The 24,872-nt window shown below is 41.3% G+C and overlaps 1 protein-coding gene across 4 annotated transcripts in view; it reads right to left on the minus strand.

Moving 5' to 3' along the window:
• Positions 1-2,307: 2,307 nt before the first annotated feature.
• The window catches only part of Cd86 (CD86 molecule), a 66,358-nt gene continuing 43,793 nt past the window's right edge, over positions 2,308-24,872 (minus strand). For 2 of the 4 annotated variants that reach the window (XM_047562997.1, XM_047562999.1), the window contains exons 3-7: positions 16,952-17,287; positions 14,283-14,591; positions 11,450-11,602; positions 3,974-4,010; positions 2,308-2,424 (exon numbers count right to left, since the gene is read on the minus strand). In XM_047562997.1, the coding sequence (XP_047418953.1) occupies positions 2,325-2,424; positions 3,974-4,010; positions 11,450-11,602; positions 14,283-14,591; positions 16,952-17,287 (935 nt within the window). In that variant the 3' untranslated portion in view covers positions 2,308-2,324. Of the gene's footprint in view, positions 2,425-3,973; positions 4,011-11,442; positions 11,603-14,282; positions 14,592-16,951; positions 17,288-24,872 lie in introns of all 4 variants that reach the window. The other 2 variants (XM_047562998.1, XM_047563000.1) reach the window with 2 other exon arrangements.

The following is a 24,872-nucleotide window of genomic DNA, read 5'->3' on the forward strand; positions in this document are numbered from 1 at the left end:
CAACATGGGGTCCACTACTTGGACATCTCTGAGCTTAGCTTTCTTCTTCAGCAAAATAGGCATAACACCCCATTGCCTCCCTCTCAGGATCGCTGTGAGTGTTAGAAGGGATGATGAGTTCAGAGGTTTTGAAGAGCAGCTGTCACAGAGTACACACGCAGCACCCACACTCCTGCTATCATGACACCCCGTGACCCCTTCCACTCCTTTTTGCTGTCTCTTCCCCAACACCTGTAACACGGCCGGTCTGGAGAATTCAGCATACACGGGGTGATGCTTTCACCAAAGGGCATGTTAATGTCCGTTCAATCTTTAAGCAAATGTGTTTTTGAAGCACTACGTTTGTTGACTGGGATCCAAGGGTGAAGTTAGTCACGTCCCTGCCCTGACAGAGTCTGGTTTTCTTTTTTCCAGAAACTTCCTGTCTCCTCTCACATGCTATAGGTCTATATACATGTTTCTTTTTATTTTACAATCAGGGTATTTTCTGGAAATAGTTTACATTTAACAGTTGTTTAATGTACATACAAGCCCATGATTTAAAAATTACTCGGTGTGAAAGGTTACAAACTTCAAAGTAAGCATCCTTCTTATTCTGAATTTCCCAGTTGTCCTTAGAAGCAACCACTCTTACTTGGCTTTAAATGTTTCATTACTGAGATGACTATATAGAAGTACTTCTGCAGTGGCCAGGGGGAAGGAAGGAGAGGAGTCAAAGACTTCCAGCCCTGAAGATGCTGGAGAAAGACGTGCATAAAAGGACGAAGGGGAACATCAGGCTACAAGGCTTGGGTGTCACTGTGGAAGTGGGAACAGAAGATGTAGACAGAAGTAATTGTACCAGAACTTTATTGAGAACTACTCTGTATAAAACATGCTAGCAACCAGCCAGGTGCAGGCAGGGGCATGGATGGTAATATCCCAAGGATAAGCCCCACTCGGATAGCAGTTGGCAACCCTTCACAGTCTTTTATGCAAAGTACAAAGAACGGTTTTTGTGACTTGGGTCTCCTAAAGTTCTCTCGGGGCCTGGGCTGAGGCTGGTCCCTCCTTTACTGTAGAGCCAGTCTTCCCAACTCCTTTCTACGGGGTTCTCCCTCTCTTGTATCCAGTTTTCCGGTCATTGCCTTGAACATAAATGGTCCTCAGTTGGCCAGCCCTGCTCTGGGCCATCCATATCCCCGAGGACATCTGCAGGCTAAGTTGGCCTGGTCTTCCTACTTCTACTCCAGCTCTTCTCTCTTGACCAGGGTTGAGAGAGTCCTAGGCCTCTTTCCATTCATTTCCTCAGAACGAGAGCTCTCTCCTCATCTCTGCTTCCAATCAGACGAAGCACCACAATAACTTGGGTACCGTCAAAATCCCTCACTGACCACCAGGGAAACTTCTAAGTCCGTTTGGCCCGACTATCCATCTTAGCTTCTTTTGAGACTTGTCAAAGTGCTGGACAGACCGTTGGCTTCCTGCGAATCGGTGTTGGCTGAAATCTGTCGTCTTCTCAGGCGCGTTGTGGTCTCTCTTGCAGAGCTGCCACCACAGCCCTCCCCTGCTCTCCTCAGTGCTCTCTGCCAGCCCGTGTTTAATGGCTTGCTGGACAGGTGGATCCTCCCAATAATAGCCGCAACCTGGGCAGAAATGGCTCAGGATCCAGAGCTAGTTTCATCTCCGTCTTTCCTGATTCCCCAGCATGGCGGTGCTCCCCTCCCGGGGCTTGTACTCTAACGGGGTCATTGTGTTCTCTGCCATCCTCAAGGGGAAGCATTCCTTACAGCTGGCAGGCTTTTCTCTAGGGTACAGTAATTACATCATCACAGTACACATTTCTTTCTATTTTAAAATATTAATATGAACACTATAAAGTTGTAAAATAACATAACTCCCACTCCGGCTGAAGAGGTAGTTGTTCAGTTCCAAGTACAGATGAGGAAATGAGGCACCACCTTGGAATGTGGGGGGCAGATAAAAGGTACTGTTCCCGGAACTAGGAGTTCCACATACAAACAAATTTCGTAAGACTAAGAAAATCATCTGATGGGAAGGAGGAGGTGTGGGTCCTAAACTGGCAAGGAGCCAGTCAGGGGGCCTTGGCCCACGAGTGGGATCTGGAATTAAAAGAAGCAGATGGAGAATTGAAGTCTGCTCACTGGCACGGGGAACGGGACTGGGGTTTTACGGAGGTTATTTCACTTAGAAGGAGCCCGGAGACCCCGTTACTACTGATGGTAATGTTCTCTGATTTCCAGGGAGAAATAAAAAAGGCTGCCCAAAAACTTGAAAAAGAAAGGGTATAAAACGTGGATACTTATATGGAATTTGTGCTTTAATTAAAAGTGTGTAGCATTTCTGTTGCCCGAGGGTATCTTTGAACAGTGAAGGACACATGGGGCTTCTTCGTCATCTTGTTCGGGTACGTGACTTTTCTCTCTGGAAAAACAGAGAAGAGCATTGGGTGAGATTTCATGTAGAGCCACTTTCTTTTTTTAGATTTCAGCGATAAGGCAGACATAGGGGACGATCACAATAACGATAAATAGAAATAAATTATTGAAGGGAGAGATGGAGAAGGTGGGAGAAAAGAACCCTGGTCTATACTGTCATCCGTGCCTCCCTCAACAATGAATGACCTTGGCATTTTTTAAATTTTTTTGGGGGGGGATGGAGGGGTTCCTGGGATTTAATTCAGGGTCACTTAACCACTGAGCCACATCCCTGGTCCTATTTTGTATTTTATTTAGAAACAGGGTCTCACGGAGGTGCTTGGTGCCTCACTATTGCTGAGACTGGCTTTGAACTCTCCATCCTCCTATCTCAGCCTCCCAAGTCACTGGGATTACAGGTGTGCACCACCATGCCCGGGCCAACCTTGCATTGTTGTCTGGCCCTGCCCCTGCCTGTGTTGATTCTCTGCTGCCTTCTTACTACAGGATTTTCTACGCCATCTCTGAACTGAGTCTGACAGGACAGGCAGGACCCCGTACTCTGGCTCCCCATCCAGGATGCCTGGAATTAGTCTTGCTGCTGGAATCACTGGATTAGTGTAGATCACTCTGGTGGCTTCAGTGCCCTGGGCATCATGACTCTGTCTCTGTGGTCAGGTTTTTGATTGAAGGTTGTTTGACTCTATGTCCACACAGTCAAAGCCTTATTATTCTGGAGAGCCTAATTCCTCAGAAGAGATGGGAGTCCAGACAATATGGTGTATTATGTTGTGAAAGGACTTATAGTCAGGAACTTTCATGCATTCTCTCATTCTTTTAGCAAACTTTAATTGGGCACCTACTATATGTCAGGCACTGTGCTGGGTGCTGGGGGTGCAATGATAGTCTTATCTGCTAGGTCTTTGCCCTCCATAGAGTTTAATTTAGTTAACTTCATAGAGTTTAATAAGATATTTCACAAATAGGTTAGTATGATGTGCTGTTATGAAGAAAAAGTCCAGGGATCCACGTGACACTATAACAGGTGGACATGATCTAGTTTAGGGAAGTGTTTTAAGAAAGTATTGAGGCAAGATCTGAAGAATGAGATGAAGCAGTGGCAGAAGAACCTTCCAAGCAGAGGGCACAGCATATGCAAAGGCACTGAGGCTGAGGAGAACATGTTGTTATTCCTCCATTCTTCATTTATTCAGCCCACATATGCAGGGCATTCACTAGCTCAGGCACTGTGCTAGGAGCTGAGTTCCCAAGGTGAACAAGATGCAGCCCATGGTCATCTCATCAGAACCCTGCGTATTCATTTTTATGTGACCAGACTTGACTTGCCATGACTCTGGGCATTGTGTGGCACATACCCTGCTATCCAGTTACAGATAGGCCACTTCCCTCCCGATCCTAACCAGTCTCACTTTCCTCTCTCTCCCCATTAGCTTCTGTTTGCTGAAGTCCCAGCATGCTCAGACTCAGGCCTATTAGAACCGTAGGCACTCTGGGGATCAGACCTCTTTCAACAGAGCTGCAGGGTCAGGACTCACCTTTCTTTGGTCTCTTCACTCTCCGTGTTGATGGCTTCTGAAAGAGACCAGAAACAACCTTAGGAATTGCATTCCTCACACATAGGAAGAGAGGGAAAATCTGAAGAGTCTTTAAAGTCACAGGACTCAGAGAGACATTGTGATGATCTCATACATGAAAGAGATGGTTACTAAAATGATGCCATTTCAGAGGGATTGGGAAGGAGTTCTTTGCATCCAAAAAGTAAAAGCCTTCTCTTGATCACTGTGTCTTAAGTGCTAATGTTGGACATAGAAAAAAAATTTTTTTCCACTTAAAACTCTATCCTTGCTGAAATAAAAATACCACCAGGAAGGGTAACACATTTTGTTTTAGCAATCATTTAGTGGTCAAAAAAGAATTTCCAACCCTTTTTTTTACAAGCAAGTTTCAGAAGGTGAAGGAAAGGAACTTTAGAAGATGTTGATGCCCAAAGGTGCCACCAAATAGTACCTGCTGTTGTCTGCACGGCCCTGTGGAATTCTCCAGTCAGTCAGAGTTCCCAGTGATAATTGCTATTTGTATAGACTTAACTGCAGATGTAGTCTGGGGTGTATTTCCTCTAGTTTTACTTAACAGTTGTGTCAGCATTATTGTCCCAAATCAGAATCTCACAGTAAGGCATCCATGGAGGAATTCAGGGACCACAGAAATCTTCTCGACAACAGCCCTGTTGGTTTTGTGACTCAATTTTTTACTACAAATAAAGTCATTTGAACACTTCTGTCATTGACAGTTTTATGTGTGTGTATTTTTAAAATGATCATCCGTATGGAGCTACATTAATGAACAGTAAAATTCAATCCTTTTCAACATAAAGTTTGGTGAGTTTAAGTATACAGTTATGTACCAACCCAAATCAAAAGAGAGACGTCTGTGTCTAAGTTTCCTCCTGCCCTCTTTCAATCAATATCCTTCCCCTATCTTTTTCCCTAGTAACCATTGATCTGCTTAATGCCACATTAGTTCTGCTTTTTCTTGGATTTCGTATAAATAGGATTGTAAAATGTATTGTCTTGTGTGTAGTTCTTTACTTAGAAGAATGCTTTAGGAATTCATCTGGATTGTTACATATTACCAGTGGCCCATTTCTTCCTACAGTTAAGCAATTTTTCATTGTATGAATTTGTTCTTTTGTTCAATGATAGACTGTCTCCTTTAATCAGTAGTAATATAGACTTATACACTCTAGAAATACATTCTTTATCAGATACATATTTTACAAGTGTTTACATTTTCTCCCTGCCTGTGCTTGACTTTTTCTTTCTTAACACAAAGAGCACATGTTTTTAATTTTGATGAAGTCCAGTTTATCAATTTTATCTTTTAATATGGTTTGCGTTTTCTGGGAACTATCTTGGAAGATTTGCCTAATCAAAGGCCACAAAAATCTTCTCCTATGTTTTCTTTCCTAACTCTCTTAATCTTAGCCCTCACATTTGCATTTATGATCTACAATAAGTCATTTTTGTATGTACACATTTCTCCATGTGGCTATGCAATTCTCCCAACACTGTCACTTCATGGAGTTACCTTGGCATCTATGTCAAAGCAGTTGACCATGTGTTTATCTTTTTTTAACTTTGTTTTGTTCCATTGATTGATGTGTCTATTTTTTCCAACACTATCACACAGTCTTGATGAATATAATTGCACAGAATCTTGAAGTTAGGAGACATGTCTCTCATCTTTGTTCTTATTTTTCAGAATTATTTTGGCCATGTTAGCTTCTTTTCATTTCCACATACCTTAGAGCTGATTTTTGATTTCTACTAAATATTCTTCCAGGATTTTGATTGATATTGCTCTGAATCCACTAATCAATTTGGGGAGACTTGATATCTTACCAATATTTGGTCTCCTGATGCATGAACCTGGCTTTTATCTCAGTTTATTTAGGTCAGCTTTTGTTTTCATCAATTATACTGCTTTGCAGTTTTTAGTACACAGGTCTTGTACTTGTCTCATTAAATCTATTTGTTTCAACATACAGGTTTTCTTTGTTAAATTTATTCCCAAACCTTAATATCACTGTAAAGGACATTTAAACATTATTTCAGTGTTTGATTGTTTGCTGTTACTATGGAGAAATACAATGGATCTTGATTTTGTATCTTGACCTTTATCCTGTGACTTTGCTACACTCATTAGCACTAGTAGCTTTTAAATAGATTATAGTCTCTTTTTGCAAACACAGTCATGTTATCTGTCAAAAAAACACAGTTTTCCTTCTTCCTTTCCAATCTGTGTGCCTCCCCCCCCCCCCACTTTTTAAAGTCTTGTTGTGCTGGCCAGTTCCTTCAGCTGAACAAAGGTAATGACAGTGAACGTCCTTGCCTTATTCCCAATCTCAGGGGAAAAGCATCAGGCTTTACCAGTAAATATGATGGTAATGGAAGGATTTTGGTAGATGTCCTTAGTCAAGTTGAAGAATTTCCCTTGAATTCCTGCTTTTATGAGAGTTTTTCTTCCTTTCTAAAAAGTATGAATGAGTATTAATTTTGTCAAAAGGTTTTTTTTTCTCTGTATTCATTGACATGATCACATGGTTTTTCTTTGAGTCTGCTAATGTGGTAAATTTTACTCATTGGTTTTGAATATTCAGCTTTTCCCTGTCTTGATTTTGATGTGGCATGCTTTTAATACATTGCTAGGTTTCGGTTTCTAATCTTGTTAAGAATTTTGACCTCTATATTCACAAGGGTCGTTTGAGTCTTTTCTTGCAATGTCCTTTTCTAATTTGGGTACCAGGGCTCCCCCTACTTAAGAGCAACCCAGAGAGTAGGCAGTAAGTTGGGGGCAATCATAGGACTCTTCTCACCTTTACCCTTCTCCTAGGGCTAAGGTTGTCTAAGGTCTGAAAAGAGCTCTTACATTTATTTACTTATTTTTTTCTGATTTCGTGGCAGAAGGGCAGTTCTTATAGTAGTGAACATTTGTGGAAGAATGCAGAAGTCCACTTCTTCCATACGATTTTAAGAGTTTTAATTGTTAGGGAAGTGTCTCTTGTTTCTTTGGACCTTCTTATAACTTTCACTCCCTGAGTTGCCCTTTGGAGCCACACATTTAAGTGTGATCTTTGCACCCCATGTCAGCTCTTTGGATATTTTAGGTAGCACTTCTCTCTTCCTGGGCTTTTTCTCAGCTTAAACATTTTCAGTTGCTTGATGCTGTGGTTTGGATATGGTCTGACCTCTAAAGATCCATGTGCTAGAAGCTTGGTCTCCAGTGTAGAGGTAATGAGAGGTGACATAACCTTATGATGTGGGACCTAGTGGGAAGTAATCAGGCACTATCCTTGGAAGAGATTAATGCCCATCTCCTGGGAGTGGGTCAGGTCTCATGGAACTGGGTTGGTTGCTGCAGGTTGCTACAAAGCCTGCCAACCTTCCCTTGGTTTCCTCTTAGGCATGTGCTCTTCCATTTACACTACTTTTGCAAGTACTTGCATCACGCAATGCTATGTGCTTCACCAGATGTGGCTGTCAAAGCTTGAAATTTTTAGCCTCCAAAACCATGAGCCAAAATAAACTTATAAAGCAGCTGATCTTGAATATTTTGTTATAGCAACAAAGAGGAACTAAGAAACATGAGCTCTATCTTGTTTAACTGACTTTATAGATCTGGGTTAGGTTCTATTACTGTCAAAGTTCCTCTTGAAAACATTGGCACTTCTAATAAAAAATAATAATGGTGCTTATAGCTGAATATAATGTTTCAGATGTCTGTAGACCAACATAGAGTAATTATACTATCCTTTCATATCCATTGCAAAACCATTTTTTTTAAAAAAGCCCCTATTTAAAAGTGAAAGCAGACAATAAAAAGGCCAATTCTATACTTTTGGATTTGATTATAAATTTAGCATTTTGAAGGGCGAACACAATTATATCATCAACTTTCAGTTTTTAAACTCTGTGAAGTTTCCTGTTTAAAGGTTAGCCAAGGGTGACGTATTTTGTAAAAGACACTTGGCCTTTAAGAAGTCATTGCTGAGAGAGATGAGACTCTTCTGTTTGCTCAAGGAAGGTGATTGTAAGCACTGCTGGTTGCTTGAGCATTATTATACACAGGCTTCAGTCACACAAGTCCCAAGTGGATAAACGGCTGGGGGCAACTCTGATGCACCAAGACAGTAACTCATAGTTATAGTTTCTCATGCCTTATCTGCCCTATTTGGCAGAAAGAGAGGAGGAGTGGGGAGGGTAGGAGTGGGAGGAGAAAAGAAGGGATTAGAAACCAGCTAGGGTAACCATGGCATTTCTTTTTTACTCATTTACATGACCTAATAAGGTGCATATGTATAGTTAGGGCATAGAAAACTAATGAATGAACTCTGGATGTGACCTTTTTTTTAAAAAAAAAAATTTATTTGTAGATGGACACAATACCTTTATTTTGTTTATTTAGTTTTATGTGGTGCTGGGGATGTAAGCCGGTGCCCCACATATACTAGGCAAGTGTTCTACCACTGAGCCACAGCCACAGCCATGGATGTGACTTTTAATGCTTAGTTTGAGGGCTATCTCCTCTGAGAAAAGGATTAATGTTAGATTAGGGGGAAGTTCCATTTTTAGAGAAATTCCTACTGGTTATCAATAAGCTTACGTTTCTGTGGTTGGATTATGACTGCTTACATGTCTGTCTATGACTGTAGAACTAAGATCCCTATTTCCTTATTGACTGACTGTCCACTGAGGGCCATTTCCATCCTTTAGAGGTGGTCCATATTCCTTGACTTATGGGTTTCTTTCTCCAAGTTCAAAACCTGGGAAACATTCTCTGATTCATGCGATTAGATTGAACTTGCCGGGATAACTCAGGCTAATCTTCCCATCTCAGGCTCAGTACCTTAATTGCCAATGCACAATCCCCTTTGCCATGTAAGATAACATATTATAGGTTCTAAGGTATAGGAGATGGATATTTTGTTGGGATCAATATTCTACTTATCACAAAACCAAAGCCAGAAGCAGCCACAAAGCAAAGGTAGGTATCACTGAGGTTACAGAACTCAAATTTACAAACATCTTGTATTTATGTGACTTGGTTATATGTGAAATGCCTCCCTCCAGGGGTATCAGGGTCTCTTTTTTTGGCCAAACTCACTGGCACAGATAACTAACCCTAGAACTTTTTCCTACCAATATCTTTATCACTTTCTTGAAGGTCATGTATATGCAATTATCTCTTGTTTTCTGCCTATGTGCGTGTGGTGGGTTGGCAGGGGCACTAGGGAATGAACCCAAGGTGCTTTATGAACTGAGCCACATCCCCAGTCCTTTTTATTTTTTATTTTGCAATTTTGAGTTAGGGTCTCACTAAGTTGCCAAGGCTGGCCTTGAACTTGCAATCCTCCTGCCTCAGCTTCCCAAGTTGCCGAGATTACAGATGTGTGCCATTACAAGCATACCCAGCTACGTCTTTTGCCTTTTATATAGTGACCATTTTATATACACACATATGGTTTCTTTAATCCCCCTTCAATTTCTGTCTTGCATACACATGCATCCTCTTTTAACTCACTTATCTAGTGTCCTAAAAGTTTTCTGAGTATCTCATGGGGAAATATTCTTAGTCTCTTTTTCTCAATCCTTTCTTCTTTGTTTCAACTGCAAGCTGATCATTTCAACGTGAAAGCAAATTTAGGAAATAGCTTACTCCCAAGATGAAAGTTGCTTCTGCTTATTTGAGTAATTTTAAATGTAATGAAATTGAAAGAGATTGAAAGAAAGAGAAGGTCAAAACTCTCATCTTGAAAAATCAAAACCTGGAGATGCATAACGTGTCTGCACTTCTGACCCTGTGCTCTGAATATTATGCTTTTACATATTTTTTTGTCATAGAAATGACTCAGCTCACTCCATACTTTGATAGTTTGAATGAATCTGTTATAAAACTTTGTAGTAATTTATTGATATTTGATAATTATTCCTCAATTTTCCCCTCCTTTTTAAAATTTTGATTATTTATGAAAACAATTCTGTACCCAATCTTAGCCAAAAGGCCAAAAAGTTATCATTATTAAAGTCTCTTCTTATTTCAGTTTTTGTTTTTGAATTAGTACATCTCAATTATGTAGAATTGTGGGTTTCATTGTGTCATATTCGTGCATACATAAAAACGCAATTGGATCAATTTCCCTCCCCAACACCCCCGCTGCCCCACACACTCTCCCCTCCTCTCTCCCTGTGTGTCCCTCCCTCTCCTCTAATGCTGCCCTTCTACTTCCAGGGCATGCCATTCTCCCCTAATTTCCCCCTTTCAAAATACAGCAGAATGAAATGAATAACTGCTAATGTCATCGTCTGTTTTACAAATAGATCTTAAAATTAGTACACTGAAATCTTAAAAACAAGGCTGGCCAAATATGGTATTCATCTTGTGCTTTCTACCATCAATTATGTTACTTTCATTTTCAACACCAACCAAACTACTACTGAGGCAATTAGTGGTATAAAGCCTGATCTTATCTTACTCAGATCAGCACAAGCCACAAATAGGCATGGAATTATAGAGTCAGGGACCATTTTGCCCTCATCAGACACTGATAGTAGAAGTCATTGAGGAGGCTATTCAGTGCCATGCCTTTGACAATAGCAAAGCTATTAGAACAACCCAAGCATCCAACAAATGGGGTGGTTTAGTAAATAAATTAGGGCATGGCTACATAATGGAATATCTTGCTACCCCTTAAAATGATGCTGTAGAATGATATTTGTGACATTGAAAATTGTCTTGCTGCATTTAGGATAGCAAAGTTAGAAAACAGGTCATATGATATTATATAACATGTGAAAATAGCCCTTATTATAATATTATCCCAATTATGGATAGTAACATAGATTTATACATAGAAAAATCTGGAAAACACCTAAAATGTTGTCTGCATAACCATGTTTTTCTTATCAAAGGAAATGAGGTGATTTTTATTTGGGGTGTACTTGAAAATGGACATGTAGCACTTTGTATTCAGTAAAAGTTAGTATATTACTTGTAAATCAATGGTGAACAATGCATCTAACTTATTTCATAGGAAGTCTAGACCTTTAGAGATGACAAAACAAGCCTTGTCATCTAGCAAACACTCCTGCTGGAACACCACCAGGTCCATAACCTCCAACATTTACGAGTGTTTCACCATTTCACTTTATCACACTTATTGTCACCATAACCTCCTGGAGTAAGGTAGGTAAAGCAAGGAATAAACTGCTTTGGCAGGAAACCAGAAGTGCATGTGTAGACTTAGGTTAGAAATGCTGACTTTCTTAAAAGTCCAGGGCAACATCATCAGCCTGCAGAGTCCTACGGGGCCTCCAAACCCTGAGGGAAAACTTTTCCTTCAACAACTCACTGACTTTTGGCCAGCCTGGGCTCAGCCAATGAGTTCCAGAGGTAGCTGATTGGGAAGTACTACAAGGTGGCATCTACAGAGAGGGCAAAGACTCACTGATCACCTTCACGAGAGCTGGTAGTCTGCTGCTTCTTCTTCTTCTTCTTCTTCATCATCCACTTTATTAGAAGGAACACTAGCGCAAATCCGGTCAAGAGTACAAGGGCAATGGCAACGAAGTGCCTTTGGTCTATGACAGGTGAGGGATCTGGAAGAACTAGAAATGACCACACATTTCAATCAGCCAGAAACTCATTTATAAAAGGATTATATTTGCTGCTGTTCTCTTTATGTGCCAGCATTTCCCCAGGACTCGAGAGCACAAGGAGTCAAAGGAGCCAAAGGAGCGAGAAATCCACAATGTGAGGCCTTGGCAAGCTCCAGGCTCAGGGCTCAGTAGCTACCTAACAATAGAGCCAGTGTCTCTGAGCTTGGACTGAGCAGCCTTCCCCTCCCAAAGGTGGGAATGACATGACCATGATCCCGAAGTAGAGGGTCAACAGGGCATGATACAGGAATCTGGGTGAAGTATTTGTGGTGAGGCTCTGATTGCATTCATTCGGACTATGGCCTGCTATCTCGGCCCATGTGCAGTCCCTTGTAATGATCCCTCTGTCTGTTGGCCTCTCTACATCAGGTTCTAGACGCCTTTCACCTGGACAAGTGGAACACTTCCTCACAGGCCCCCCACCTCCAGTTTACATTTGTTTGGTCATTTTTCCCACTGAGATCACAGCAGGCTTCCCTCAGCATGACTTTTTTCGAGATGCCTTATTGACAAGAAAACCTCAGATACTTTTTTCATGCCTGAGGAGTCAGGGTCGGAATCAGCTCCCTGGAAGTCAGGTCTTACTTTCTTGCATGGGAACTCCTACATTTCTGGGAAGTTGAAAATTAAGCTTTGTCCTGGAAAATGGAGTGGTTCACTTTATAGGCATCTTGGGGAACAGTTCTTATAGTTAATCCCAAATCACAACAAAAAATAGAATCAGCTGATCTCCCATTAGCTTACTACAATTTTTGGACACTTACTCTTTGCCTGTTAGAGTAAGGACAGAAGTTGTTAGCATTGTGGGCAATGTTCAATTCCAGTTGAGTATGTCCCAGTTTATTACACTTGAACCTGTTTGGTAGTCCCAGTGAAAGGGGGTCTTTCAATATGGAGACTGCTACCTGTTGGCATCAAAAAACTTCCTTGGCTTGAGGTCTAACCTATCTCTAATCATCCCTTAGAACAGGGGAACAGAGAGACAAACCCCATCTTTCTGAGGTAGTTACAGTTGAACTGAAGCATTTCTGAAAATGGTGGGACCTGGAAAATTTTTGGCAGCAGTTGAGAAGCTATAGCAATATAAGCTACAATAAGGCCATTGTGGCAGCAAGCCCCTGGTCATTTGTAAACTGGAATCACGTGGAGGATCCAAGGCATGTCATGAATGGAGAAGCTGATGGCTATAGGAAGGTGCTGAGCTTCAGCTATAGCTTTGAGAGGCTTCTATCAGGCTAAGAGAAGCTGCAGTAGAAGCGACCAGGATGGGCTGGACTCTCAGAAGCTGAGCTCCCTGATTGGAAGAAATTAGTACCAGGAAAGGGACTGACCCAGTTGTAAAACTGGATTTTGGGAAACTAGATCTAGAGGATGTTCCTGAGAGTAAGTCCATAGGCCAAGTTATGTCTGAATGAGACACCAGGAGCAAGGAGGCAGCAAATCCAGGGCATGCAACAGGGGTCAAATGGATGTCATCAGAGGGGGCAAAGTAAAGGGCCAGAGCCAGAGAAAGGGCCAAGGCAAGCAGAAGGCAGATGGGTGGGAGGAGGGGTCAGGCTAAGATCTAACAGTGATGGGACAGTGTGGCTGCAGAGTGCCTTTATTCTGGGAGGAAAGTTTGCAGTTACTGTTCCTCAAAATGGGGTCTCAAGTATAGATGTGTACCTCTGAGGCAGAACTGGGGCTTTAAAACACCAGGCTCCTATTAGAGGGCGCTGCTTAGTTTAAGCCGTTCCTCCAGCTGGACCAGCTCCGTAAATCATGAACGTGCCACAAGCATTTCTGTCTTTCTTTGACATACCTCCTGCTCTAATATTGAATCAGCTAATCCCTGTGGTCCTCTGACCTGCTCAGCCCAGATGCTACCTCCAAATTTCTCTAAGCAAGAAGTCACTACTAATTTGAGAATCTGTCATCTGGAATTCCCTCCCCTCCCCTCCCCTCACCACACTTATTAAGCCCACTGATCTTTTATGGTTTTATAAGGTCTCACCATCTGTGGGAAGGCTTTCCCTAACCTCCAAATATCTTGCCTGTCCATGAGTGCCCATAAAACTGATTATCAGTTTGTTTTAAATTTAGTCACATATTTCCATGGAATATAATTTAGATTCTGATTCAATCTTTATAAAATTCAGTTTTCCATTATGAAGTTCAGATTCTACTGGAAGATCCTCAAGAACAGAGAGATATTTCTTACCATTTCTACTCTCGTAATCAACAACATTTAGAAGAATTCTGTTTTCCTAACAAGTACTTAATGTATACACTCAGGGTGTGTGTGTGTGTGTGTGTGTGTGTGTGTGTGTGTGTGTGTATTTTAATCAATGGAAGAATTCCAGCCTGGGGGAATTTCTGCATTTCCTGACCAACCTTCAGAATCCTCCATTCAAGTCTAGACCAAAAGATGCTCAGTTTCAGGGCTAAGCACCTGCTCCTTCAAGTGCAGCACAGGTTCATAGGCTCCTGGACTCTGCATCTCTCAGATGCAGCAGGAGCCCTCCACCTAGATCTTCCCTAGTAGTATCATAAAATGACCTGGGGTGAGGTTTCCTAGCAGGCAGCCATTTGCCTCAAGCATTTGTGTATAATACCTGATGAAAGAAATTGCCTTGGGAAGCAGCCTTACCTGTATTGAAAGGTGGAGAGAAAAACAGAGTCTCCCTTGAGTCCATGTATATGACACAGACTATGGTGACGTTGCTTGTGTCATCAGGGAACGGAACAGACAAGCTGGTAGAGACGTTGTACAGTTCCGTGTCATTATCCTGCAATATCTCCATGACACCATCATGCTCAACAGTTGAATTTTTGGTTTTTAGCCAAAAAGATATTCTTATAGGTTGTGGATAACCTTGACTAGATGAGCAGGTCAAATTTATGCCAGACTGTCTTGTTATATTAGAAAGTGGACTTATTTCAGGTTCACTGAAGTTAGCTGGAAGCAGAATAGAGATTTAAAAAAAAAGAAAGAAAAAGAAAAGAAAAGAAAAGAAATTAGTCTAAATTTAGACATATAAATAAGAAAAGAGTAAATAATGAAGTGCCTGATCGGAGAGCTCATTGGGGCACACTTGGGAACCCCAAAGTATCTAAAATATAGACCTTAGACTTTGGTGAGGGTCAATAATGACTATTTATTCTTCAAGAGTGCTTACTTCCTGCATATTGAAATTAAGGGGGTGCTCTCTGAGAGACAGGGCTGAAATGAACTCACCAAAGATTTACAATGAAGCCATTATTCTAGGGAGTGAAGTCTTTGGTAAGACACCTGGTCTGCTTGTAGAACCCAAATTTCTCAAGGTATTCATTCCAGTTCACCAGAGTAGGAGAGCAGAAAGGGACTGGATTAAAGTCTCAACAGAAACTAACTGACTTCATGGTGTAGGCATGCTCCAGGTCTCTTTTAGAAACCCTAGTAGGACAGTGGTGAGTGGGTGGGGCCTTTGGATTTAGAAATTCAGAATAATGATTTTTGGTATGACTGTCAGATGTCTTCATCACATACTGTAAGACGAAGGCCAACTCCATTCACTTTTAGGGACAACACATTATCTAAATGCAGGGTTTCTCCTGCCTTTGATTACCATTCTTGTTCTTACGGCTGGTGAGGACCACTGGCACATGGTCCCTAGGCCTGATACATGTGCCTTCTGCCTACCAAATCCCTTGCTCTTCTTCTACAGTTCCTAGCTAGTTTTCAGGTTCTATTTCCTAAATTCTAATTCATTATATTTTATAATTATATTTTATATACTATTTTAATTTATAATTATTGTATTTTATATTTTATATAATATTATATTCATTATATTTTTCTAAAATAGGAGTCATTTACTTGTCATTTTTCCAGTTTTGCTATATCAACATACTCCTTGAGTATTCTGCTTGTAGTTTATGTGGTCTGTGGAGGTGGATTGCCACACTTTATTTAGTCGAAATAGCAAATGAAGTCATAGGTTAAATAAGTCATAGTTCTTCTAAAACATGTTGAAATAAAAATGAAACTGTTTTGAAAGTGCTTGTCCCACCTAAATCATATAATTCTCCAATGGTACCTGGCCATACTCTGAAAACCTTGATTTAGAACTTGATTAAATGTTCAGAGAACTGAAGCCTAGTTTGAGTCACACAGGGCTTCAGGGGAGAAGCTCCCCAATCTTGGTCAATTTTTGCCTCCATTTTATTCCATGGTTTCAGAATAGGTGCTGATCTTCCTTTACCTGTTTCACAATCTGGATCCAGTATCTACCTTAAAGAAATGTAAACTTATGTTCACACAAAAACCCATACATACATGTTTACAGCAACTCTATTCATGACAGCCCCAAACTGGAAACAACCCAATGTCTTTCAATAGGTCAAATGGATGAACAACAGAATACAACTCAGCAATAAAAAAGAACAAATTTTTGGTACCTGCAAAAACTTGGATGAAACTCAGAGGTATTATACTCAACAAAAGAAGTCTTACAAGGTTATACACTGTATGCCTCCATTTATGTGACATTCTCTAAAAGAACTATTGGATGCATAACAAGGGTTATGGATACAAAGAGAGTATGACTCTACGAAGGGATGTCATAAGGGAAATTTCTTAGGGTGATGGAAATGTTCTGTACTCTATATACAGTGGTGATTGTGAATCTGCACAGAATCTATAAAATTAATAGAACTACTCACTAAAACCGAAACATTAATTTTATTTTACAACAATTTATTAAAAATCTGTAGTGACATTTAGGGTTTTCAAGATCTTGTGAAGCAGAGGAGCTAGTTTGTCTCTTTGAGGGTTATGTTTAATTAGGCTATTTCCCTTTTGTCTGCTGGGCTCGTGGTTGGGGCAGCAGATCATTCACAGCAACCTATAGAAGGTTGAGGGGAAAACCCAAATTAGTCAGCTGTTACTAGAAGTTATAGGCCAAGATTTAGTGAGTAGGCCTTCCTGGGCCGAAGGAGCAAATGAACGTACATGATTCGAGGCTGCTATGGCTAGACACAATTACCCATGGTTTGCATTTGGCCACATTACTTTTGTTCAGCTGGTTCTATTTTGTCCCCCAAGAATATTCCTTCTGATCCTGCTTCTTAAAACAAACTATAAAAGTACAAAGGACTTTCGGTTCCCTACTCTCAGACCCGCACTCCCTTCAAATGGACTTCCCAGAAATAGCCTTCTGCCTTCTCTCCATGGTAATTCCTCCCTGCGGTCCTTGGAGCTCCCACCCCAATGTTTCTCCACCCGTTTGCAGTCTTATCTAACAAGGCTAAGAATCTGAACACACATGGTCTACGTACCAAACACCGACAGCTCAGAAGTCATCTGGAATAGGGGAACAAATCCTCTGGGCCCTTTGTGATGGATGAAACATTGATAGGAGCCCTTGTCCTTGATCTGAACATTGTGAAGTCTCAAGGTCCAATTATCCTGGTCAAAGCTTGTGCGACCCATATACTTGGCATCCACATTGTCAGGCTTTTCATTGCCTAAATATGACTCATACAAAACCAAGTTTTGATGGTCTTGCCAAAATATTACAAGCTCCCCCAGACTTATATTTCGAGAGTTTGTAAATCGGCAAGGCAGGTCTGCAGTCTCATTGAAATAAGCCTGACTCTTGTGGGAGGCAGCACCTGGAAAAGGAGAGATAGGGATTAAGAAAGGAAGAAGCAAGAAGGAAAAACAACCAACTCCATTTCTTGTTATATGATACCAGATGCTATCTTATCGCCACTGATACTGAAGAGTTCTTTATTAAGATCTGGAACCCTGCATCCATGCTGGACATCTGGAGATAAGAACTTCTGTTATTGCTTCACTGCTAACTGAATGCATGCCCTTGCTCAAATTGCAGTCTTTATGAGTCTCAGTTTCCTCATCTGTTTGAAGAATGAGGTTGGGGAGGCTAATGTTCTAAGAATCTAGTTGTATGGGCCTGTGAATGTGGATTCCTGAGAGTTAGTCGACTCATTCAGTCACCTGTCACCTTCCTATATCATGAACATTGATTCTCATCACTGTAGCTGTAACAGGCTCCCTAACTGCTACATCACCCCCAAAGCCCTTCTTGACCCACCCTATCTCCTTGTCTGCTCTGGCGAAATGATTGATGCTAATACTAATAAGTTTGATATCTCTTCTTTTATTAAGTTGCATTAGTTGGGGGTCACATTGAGTAGTATCTTTGAAATTCCAGTAGTTCCCTTTATAGACCGCCCCCCATGACCAGTTTCCCCAGGACAGAAACAGTTTTGATTCAAATAGTTAGCCAAGGTCTCTATGCTCAGTGACCTCTCCAGCTCTTTCAGGGACCAGAAAGAGAACTGGGTGAAATGGGGATAGTTTTGGGATTGTGGTAGTCAGAGACCATTTAAGGCCCATGAGTAAAATGCTGGAAGTGAATCACAGGTGGGAAGGTGAGGAGTACTCAGGAAATCCCAGGTGACACAGACCTGTTGCTCCCAGGATACACTTCTCCTGGAAACTCACAATCCACAGGAGACGTGCTGAGAGAGCTCAGAGAAAGGCTTTGGTTCTCCAGGGCATATTGGTATTTTGGGGAGGGATATGTGTCACCCAACTCCTTAAATGTGATTGATCGCAGGGTTTTTGTGTGGTCTTTCCGGGTCACAGAATTACTTAAGATTTGGCGAAGAAGTTAAGTAGTGGGAGATAAGAAGTGCGGGCGGGTGGGAGGAACACCTTCTTAGATGGTGTCAAGTCAGGTGGTGCCCTGGGGAGGAAGTCAGATTGGGTTCTGAATAAAGGATCATCATTCAGAATTCCAGTGAAGGGACGGTGACATTAAGGAGGAAAGTTTGCATTGCAGCTTATTACATTACCTCGAACTCTGTGAAGCACTTCAAGTGCAGGGTGCATGCCGTATTGGAGGGAGGAGGGGATATCTACATGGGTACTCAGGACAGTGAAAAGGGGATCTAAGGAAGAGTGACTGTATTTGGTCATAACACACAAGGCAAACCTGTATCTTTTGCAGCACCTTTGCTGAGCTCTTACTAATAATGCAACAGTGCCATCTACTGTAAAAGCTTATGGCACTGTCTCTGGGGGAATACATTCTGATTTTGGTGTAATTTGCTACATAACAAAGGGCAGATGACTCAGCTGAAGCTTCTGCCCACTATTGATCAATGTTATGTTGTGGCTCTGCTACTGATTGTGCCTAAGGACTTGGAAAGAACCTCGTCCTTCGTTTCTTCTGTCTTGATTTACAGAGTTTTCGCTACAGATCTCCACAGTACTTTCCTTCCAACTCACTGTCTCCACTCACAGAACAGTCCGACTTGCTTTGATGCAGTCCTTTCTCCCAAAGATTGTAAGGGCTTTCTCTTCTCCCCATCTAACGGCTCTCCTCTTTACCTAACAACCGAGAGCGTGATCTGTGGACCAAGCCATTGGCATCATGTTGGGGCCGGTCAGAAGTGCAGAACCTCTGTCCCCACCAGAGACCTCCTGGTCAGATTCTGCATCATAAGAAGAACTCCCATTTGAGCAGCTGTTATAGACGATCTCTGTTTCCATCTCCAGAGCGGACCCGAGAAGACAGGGAAGATTTATTTCTAACCTTTCCTCCCCAAAACCCCTGTCCTCACCATGGGGTGGAAATCACTCTAGTCCATTTTGAGTGAAACTGAAAACATTTCACAAGTTCCATTCTGCAGCTCCTCACCAACCACTGGTTTTCATATCACTCAGAGCAAGACATGAAGTATCTGGCTAACCCCCTCCTGATCACATGGGGAAGATATGACTCATGATCTGTTTTCCCTATGCAGCTTCAGGCCTTCACTGTTAGGACCCCCAGAGCATAGGTCCTCTAGCAACTGTACCCACTGGGACACCATAGGTGGAAAACACTGAGAATCTCACCTTTCTTCAGCACTTGGGCGAGGAAAATGATCTAGTTATAACTGCTTGTTGCAAGGCTGTCAGAGATAGGTGATCAAGAACTCAGCTGGACATCTCCCTCATCAGCAATTTATTCCCAAGTCCACTTAAGGACCTTCTCAGCAACATACTATTCGAATGACACACAAAACCCATAGCCTGCTAATGTCAGTCCCCACCCCCACCCCACGGGGACTTCAGTCTTCTTGACCACCATCCCAAATGCAGGTGCCATATTCAAGGTCCTCTCTGTGTTTTTCTGTACTCGTGAATTTTCCTTCATTTACTAAACTTATTCCAAAGTTTTATGAGACCCTCTGGAAGCCTCATTCCACTGTAATAAATTCTTCAATATCCTTAAGTCCTTCAGTGAACATCTTCTTCAATGTTCTGCCACTGGAATCTGGTCCTACCCAAAGGAAGCCATTTGTCCCTGAGCCACTCCTTGTTTTTTTTTTTTCTACTTCATAGGGACTTCAAGCAACACTCTCCCCATTCGGAGTTCTTGTCCCCTCTCATTGTCGTTATTCACTAATCATTGGTCACTATTACCTTGCTCAATGAGAATTTGGGTATTACACGCAAGGTCTTTCTTTCTAGCCAATTCTTGCCATCAATTTGGTGCTTTCATCATGGATGTGTCCACCAACAACTTTGCCTCAGAGTTCTTTCAACTCCATAGGCTTTCATCCTCACGCTCCTTCAGCAACCCATGACATAACCCTGAACCTTATCATCTGCAGTAGCTCAACCCCTAGAATCCTGGCCTCCACACCTCCTCCCTGTCCAAAACCTCCTCTTCCTTCAGGTAGCACTGTTGCTTTCTCCTGCTGCTTCTGTTCTTTATCTTCATCCAGACCTAAGTTTATCCAGTCTAGATTCGCTTGTGTAGATTTTCCAAAAGAACCCTCCAGGGTGATGGAAATGTTCTTTTCCTGTGTTGAGCAATGCAGCAGCCACCAGCCACTGCAGCTTTTAAGCTCTTGCTATGTTGCTAGTGTAACAGAGAAACTGGATTTCTTCATTTTTTTTTTTCAGTGCTGGGGAGAGAAACTGAATTTTTAATCTTATTTAATTTTGATTAACATTTAAATAATCACCTACGGCTAGTGGTTATCATGTTGAACAGCACGACAACGATTTTTTGATCATTTCTTGCCTGTAACTTTCATAAATGTGTCCCTTTGTCTCTGTAAATTTCATCCTGAGGATACTCTAAAAGTCTACGTATTTGTTCTCACAACCAAGTGGTTGAGCACTCTTGAAGCAAACGATTCCATCGTACAGACTGGTGACATTGCAAATTTGTGGCATCCAGCCTCACTTAAACTGACCCCCAGGCTCACCACCCTGCCCACTGGCCTGTGCTTTCCTACAACATTTACTTCAACACTTCTTCTCTGCTCCTGTTTTTAGTTTCTTTTTCCCTTACAGTCACATGCTCTGAAAAAGTGAACAGAAATATTTGCCTTTACTCCCCATGGACTGAAACTATCCCGACAAAGGTGCCAGTGACTTCCCACCACTGCCAAGCCCAGTGCTCTTTCCTGACCTCAGCCCATTTGATGCTGCTGCTGAATGTAACACTGTTGGGGCACCTCTCCTGGAAACTCTCTCTTCTTCCCCAGGCTCCAACTTCCTGGTTCAAGTGCCTGTTGGATTTCTCACTCGCCATCCTCTCCCTGGCTTTTCTTCTCTATTCCCATGGATTCAAGTGCCAAGTGTAAGTTAATAATTCATAGCTGTTTATCTCCAGCCCATGACTGTTGCTAGAGTTCCAGTTGTCCATCTCCAACTGCCTGCTGCATGCCTTCCAGATACTCTTTCTCCCCTTCAAACCTTCCTCTCTTCTACCTCAATGCATGGTTTCTTCACCCACTGCTGTCCACAATCGTCTACATAATCTGTAGAAAATACCAAAGAGAGGGTCTGCACAGGCGTGACTGAGAAGATCTAGAAAACCACAGTCAGAGCTGAACTCTAATATGCTATGGGAAGGGTGGTGGCTCTGTATGAAGCAGAGAAGGAACCATCAGAGAAAAGGAATATGTGTTTATCTGGAGACCTGGGGGACATTATCTTTTAGGTGACTAAAGAAATTGTTTTGTTATAGGCAAGGAATGGTTTTCCAGGCATTTTCGTGATCCAGATGGTATTTCTGTTAAGATGATCTTGCTCTGATTTCATGTTCACCATGCATTCAATTACATAGATAAATACATTATATGTGGGACTGGGGTTGTGGCTCAGTGGTAGAGCACTTGCCTGGCACATGTGAGGAACAGGGTTTGATCCTCAGCACACATTAAAAAAATACGTTATATGTATAATTATGTAGATTTATATATTATCATATATAATATTTGTATTTATTTTATAAAATATAAAACATATCTGATGTCATATGAAATATTATCTACTAAATATATGAAACACAATATAACATGTAAAACATATTATTGTATGGTTGAAAACCCAGTTCCTTGGAAGCATATGCCATCAGACAGTACAATGGTCTCTCATTGCTATTGTTATTCATCTTTCTCCCACGAGTCCCCTAATTTATTGAAGGACCTGACTTGTTTCTGTCAATTTCTTCCTAACTTATCTCCCTGTTTCCATCTTGGCCTGAAGTCTAGCTTCTCAAGCCAAGATAACCCTTTAAAAACATACTTCTGGCCTGGTGTGTTGGCATATGCCTGTAAACCTAGTTACTTGGGAGGCTGAGATAGGAGGATTACAAATTCAAGGTCATCCTCTTAGTGAGGCCCTGTCTCAAAATGAAAATAAATAAAAACAGGTAGGGGTGTAACTCAATGGTAGAATGCACCTGGTTTCAATCTCCAGTACCATAAAAAAATACAATATATAATCTATCTATACCTATGTATATTCACACATACACATATACACATATATATGCATAATTCCCTGTTCAAAAGCCTCTGTTGACTTCCCATCCCACTGGAAATTAAATCCAAATCCCTTCCTATCACACTGAGGGCTATATCACAGCCTACAGGGCCTCATACAGTCTGGCCTCTGGTGCTTACAGACCTGTTCCCTCACTTACTCTGCCCTGGCCACACAGGATTCATTGACAATCCTCCACAAGGTCAGACATACTCTGTCTCAGGTCTTCTCAGATTGTTTCCTGTGTCTGGAAGCTACTTCCTCCAGACAGTCTCAAGGTTGCTCCTTCCCTTTGTGTAGGCCTCTCATCTAATGTCACCACACAGGATGATTTCTCTGAACATCTTTTGAAGATAGTATCCCTGTCACTGTCCCTTGGGATACTTTATTCTTTTTATCAAGATGCTTATCATGATGTGGTATATTTGGCTATTGTCTATTTCTCCTGAGTAGTTCAGTACCTAATTAAAACCTATGTGTGTCCCAGACAATGACTTAGAGCAACAAAATATTCTTTTAAAATCTTACTGCTCACAGTTACATATCATAAATAAAATTACCGTATATAAAAACAGACAAGCAAACAAACCTCCATGTGGTTTTCCAGACCTGACCATAGGCAATTACAAAGGCTTCCCTGACGGGCCTCAAGGGGAAAGCTGCCCCTCCCACACCAGACTTGGTGCCCAGCCTACACTGCGTCCTCTGGAGAGCCGCAGTCAGTGTCTCAGTTAGCCAGTCTTGCTCTTTCACACATTTGCACTCCTAGCCCCCACATTTATTCCTAGGTTTCTTTATCTAAGACCTTGGACAGAAGCCTTCTTCATATACCTATACTAAGCCTCCTTACAGTGGGGAGGAGGGGGAACCTGCAAGACAGTTTCCCCACTCTGACTCAACACCCAGGAATTTTCCACTCCTGGCCTCCCCCTTCATCTTGCATCTTCCTCCTTTGGTTTTCCCCACCCTTGGGTCCCCTGCCTCCCATCCATAAAACTGTCAGATCCTTTTTTAGGGGGCTCTCTCAACAGTGAGCCCCATGTCTGCCTGATCCATCTGACCCTTGACTGGTATACCGTTCATTGGGGGAAAATGGAAGAGGGGCAATCAGCCTTGCTTCAATTTTAGCCTCTTGCTTATACCATCACAGTAAAATATTAAAAGTTCAACTATTTCATTCTTGCCTCACTGCTATAATCAGCTGCTCTGACACCTAGCAGCTTGTCTGTCTCCCAGCTAAGCTATACACCTGACATCACCCATTAGAATAAGCCCCACGAAAGCAGAGAATGTGTCTTTTCTTCTTCATTGTAACATTTCAACTGTTCCTCACAAATATTAAGCACTTAGTAAAATACTTATTGAAGAAATTAATGAAAATATCTCAATAACAATGAGGGAAACGCAATTTAAACCTCAATGAGATACCATTTGCCTTCGCCTAATAGATTGACTAATATTTTAAAATATTGGCAATACCCACTTCAAGAGAGTGTGGAGAAATGGGTTCTCTTATGCATTATTGGTAAAACAGATAAAGTGTGTTGGAGGTCAAATGGTAATAAGTAATAAAATTAATGATAGACTAAAGCCTTGATTTAGCAATTCAGTTGCTAGGAATTCATTTTACAAAAAGATACATATGCACAAAATTGGATGTATACAGTTATTTTTGTTCATAAGAATATCCTAGAAGTAAGTTAAATGGCTTAATAAATAATGATGCATCCATTCAATAGAATTCCATATGACTATGAAACAGGACGCGAAAGGCACTATGCCATTATAGTTAAGAGAGTAGATTCTGGGAAGCATGAATTCAGTCTCTGCTCTACCTGTGTTACCTTGGGCAAATCACTTAACTCCTCTATTTCTCAGTTTTCTCTTCCAAAAAACAAAAACAATCATGGGTTCCTGCACTGAAAGGTTGATTAAAAGAGTTAATATTTCAGTTAGTATTTCAGTTAATAGTAACCCATGATAATCATTCTTTATGAGTTACTTAAGTTGATCTCATGTAAGTTGAGAGTGAAAAAGTTCTTATTAGAGGCTGGGGAGAGTAGAGGGAGGGAAGGATAGGGAAAGGTTGATCAACGGGTACTAGGTCACAGTTTGCTAGGGAAATAAGTTCTGGTGTTCAGTGGCACCATAAGGTGACTATAGATAATGAAAATACATTGTACATTCTTAAAAAGAAAAGATGATAGATGTTTTTACTACAAAGAAATGATAAATTTTTGAGAAGATTGATATTCTTACCCTGATGTGAACATTACATAGTATAATGTATTGGAACACCACATGGTATTCCATAATTATGCACAATTTTTATATGTCAAATTTTAAAGTTATTTCATTTTATTTTTTTACTTATTTTTAGCATTATTATTATAGATA

The sequence above is a fragment of the Sciurus carolinensis genome, chromosome 9 (assembly GCF_902686445.1).
Source record: "Sciurus carolinensis chromosome 9, mSciCar1.2, whole genome shotgun sequence".
Taxonomy (NCBI): Eukaryota; Metazoa; Chordata; class Mammalia; order Rodentia; family Sciuridae; genus Sciurus; species Sciurus carolinensis.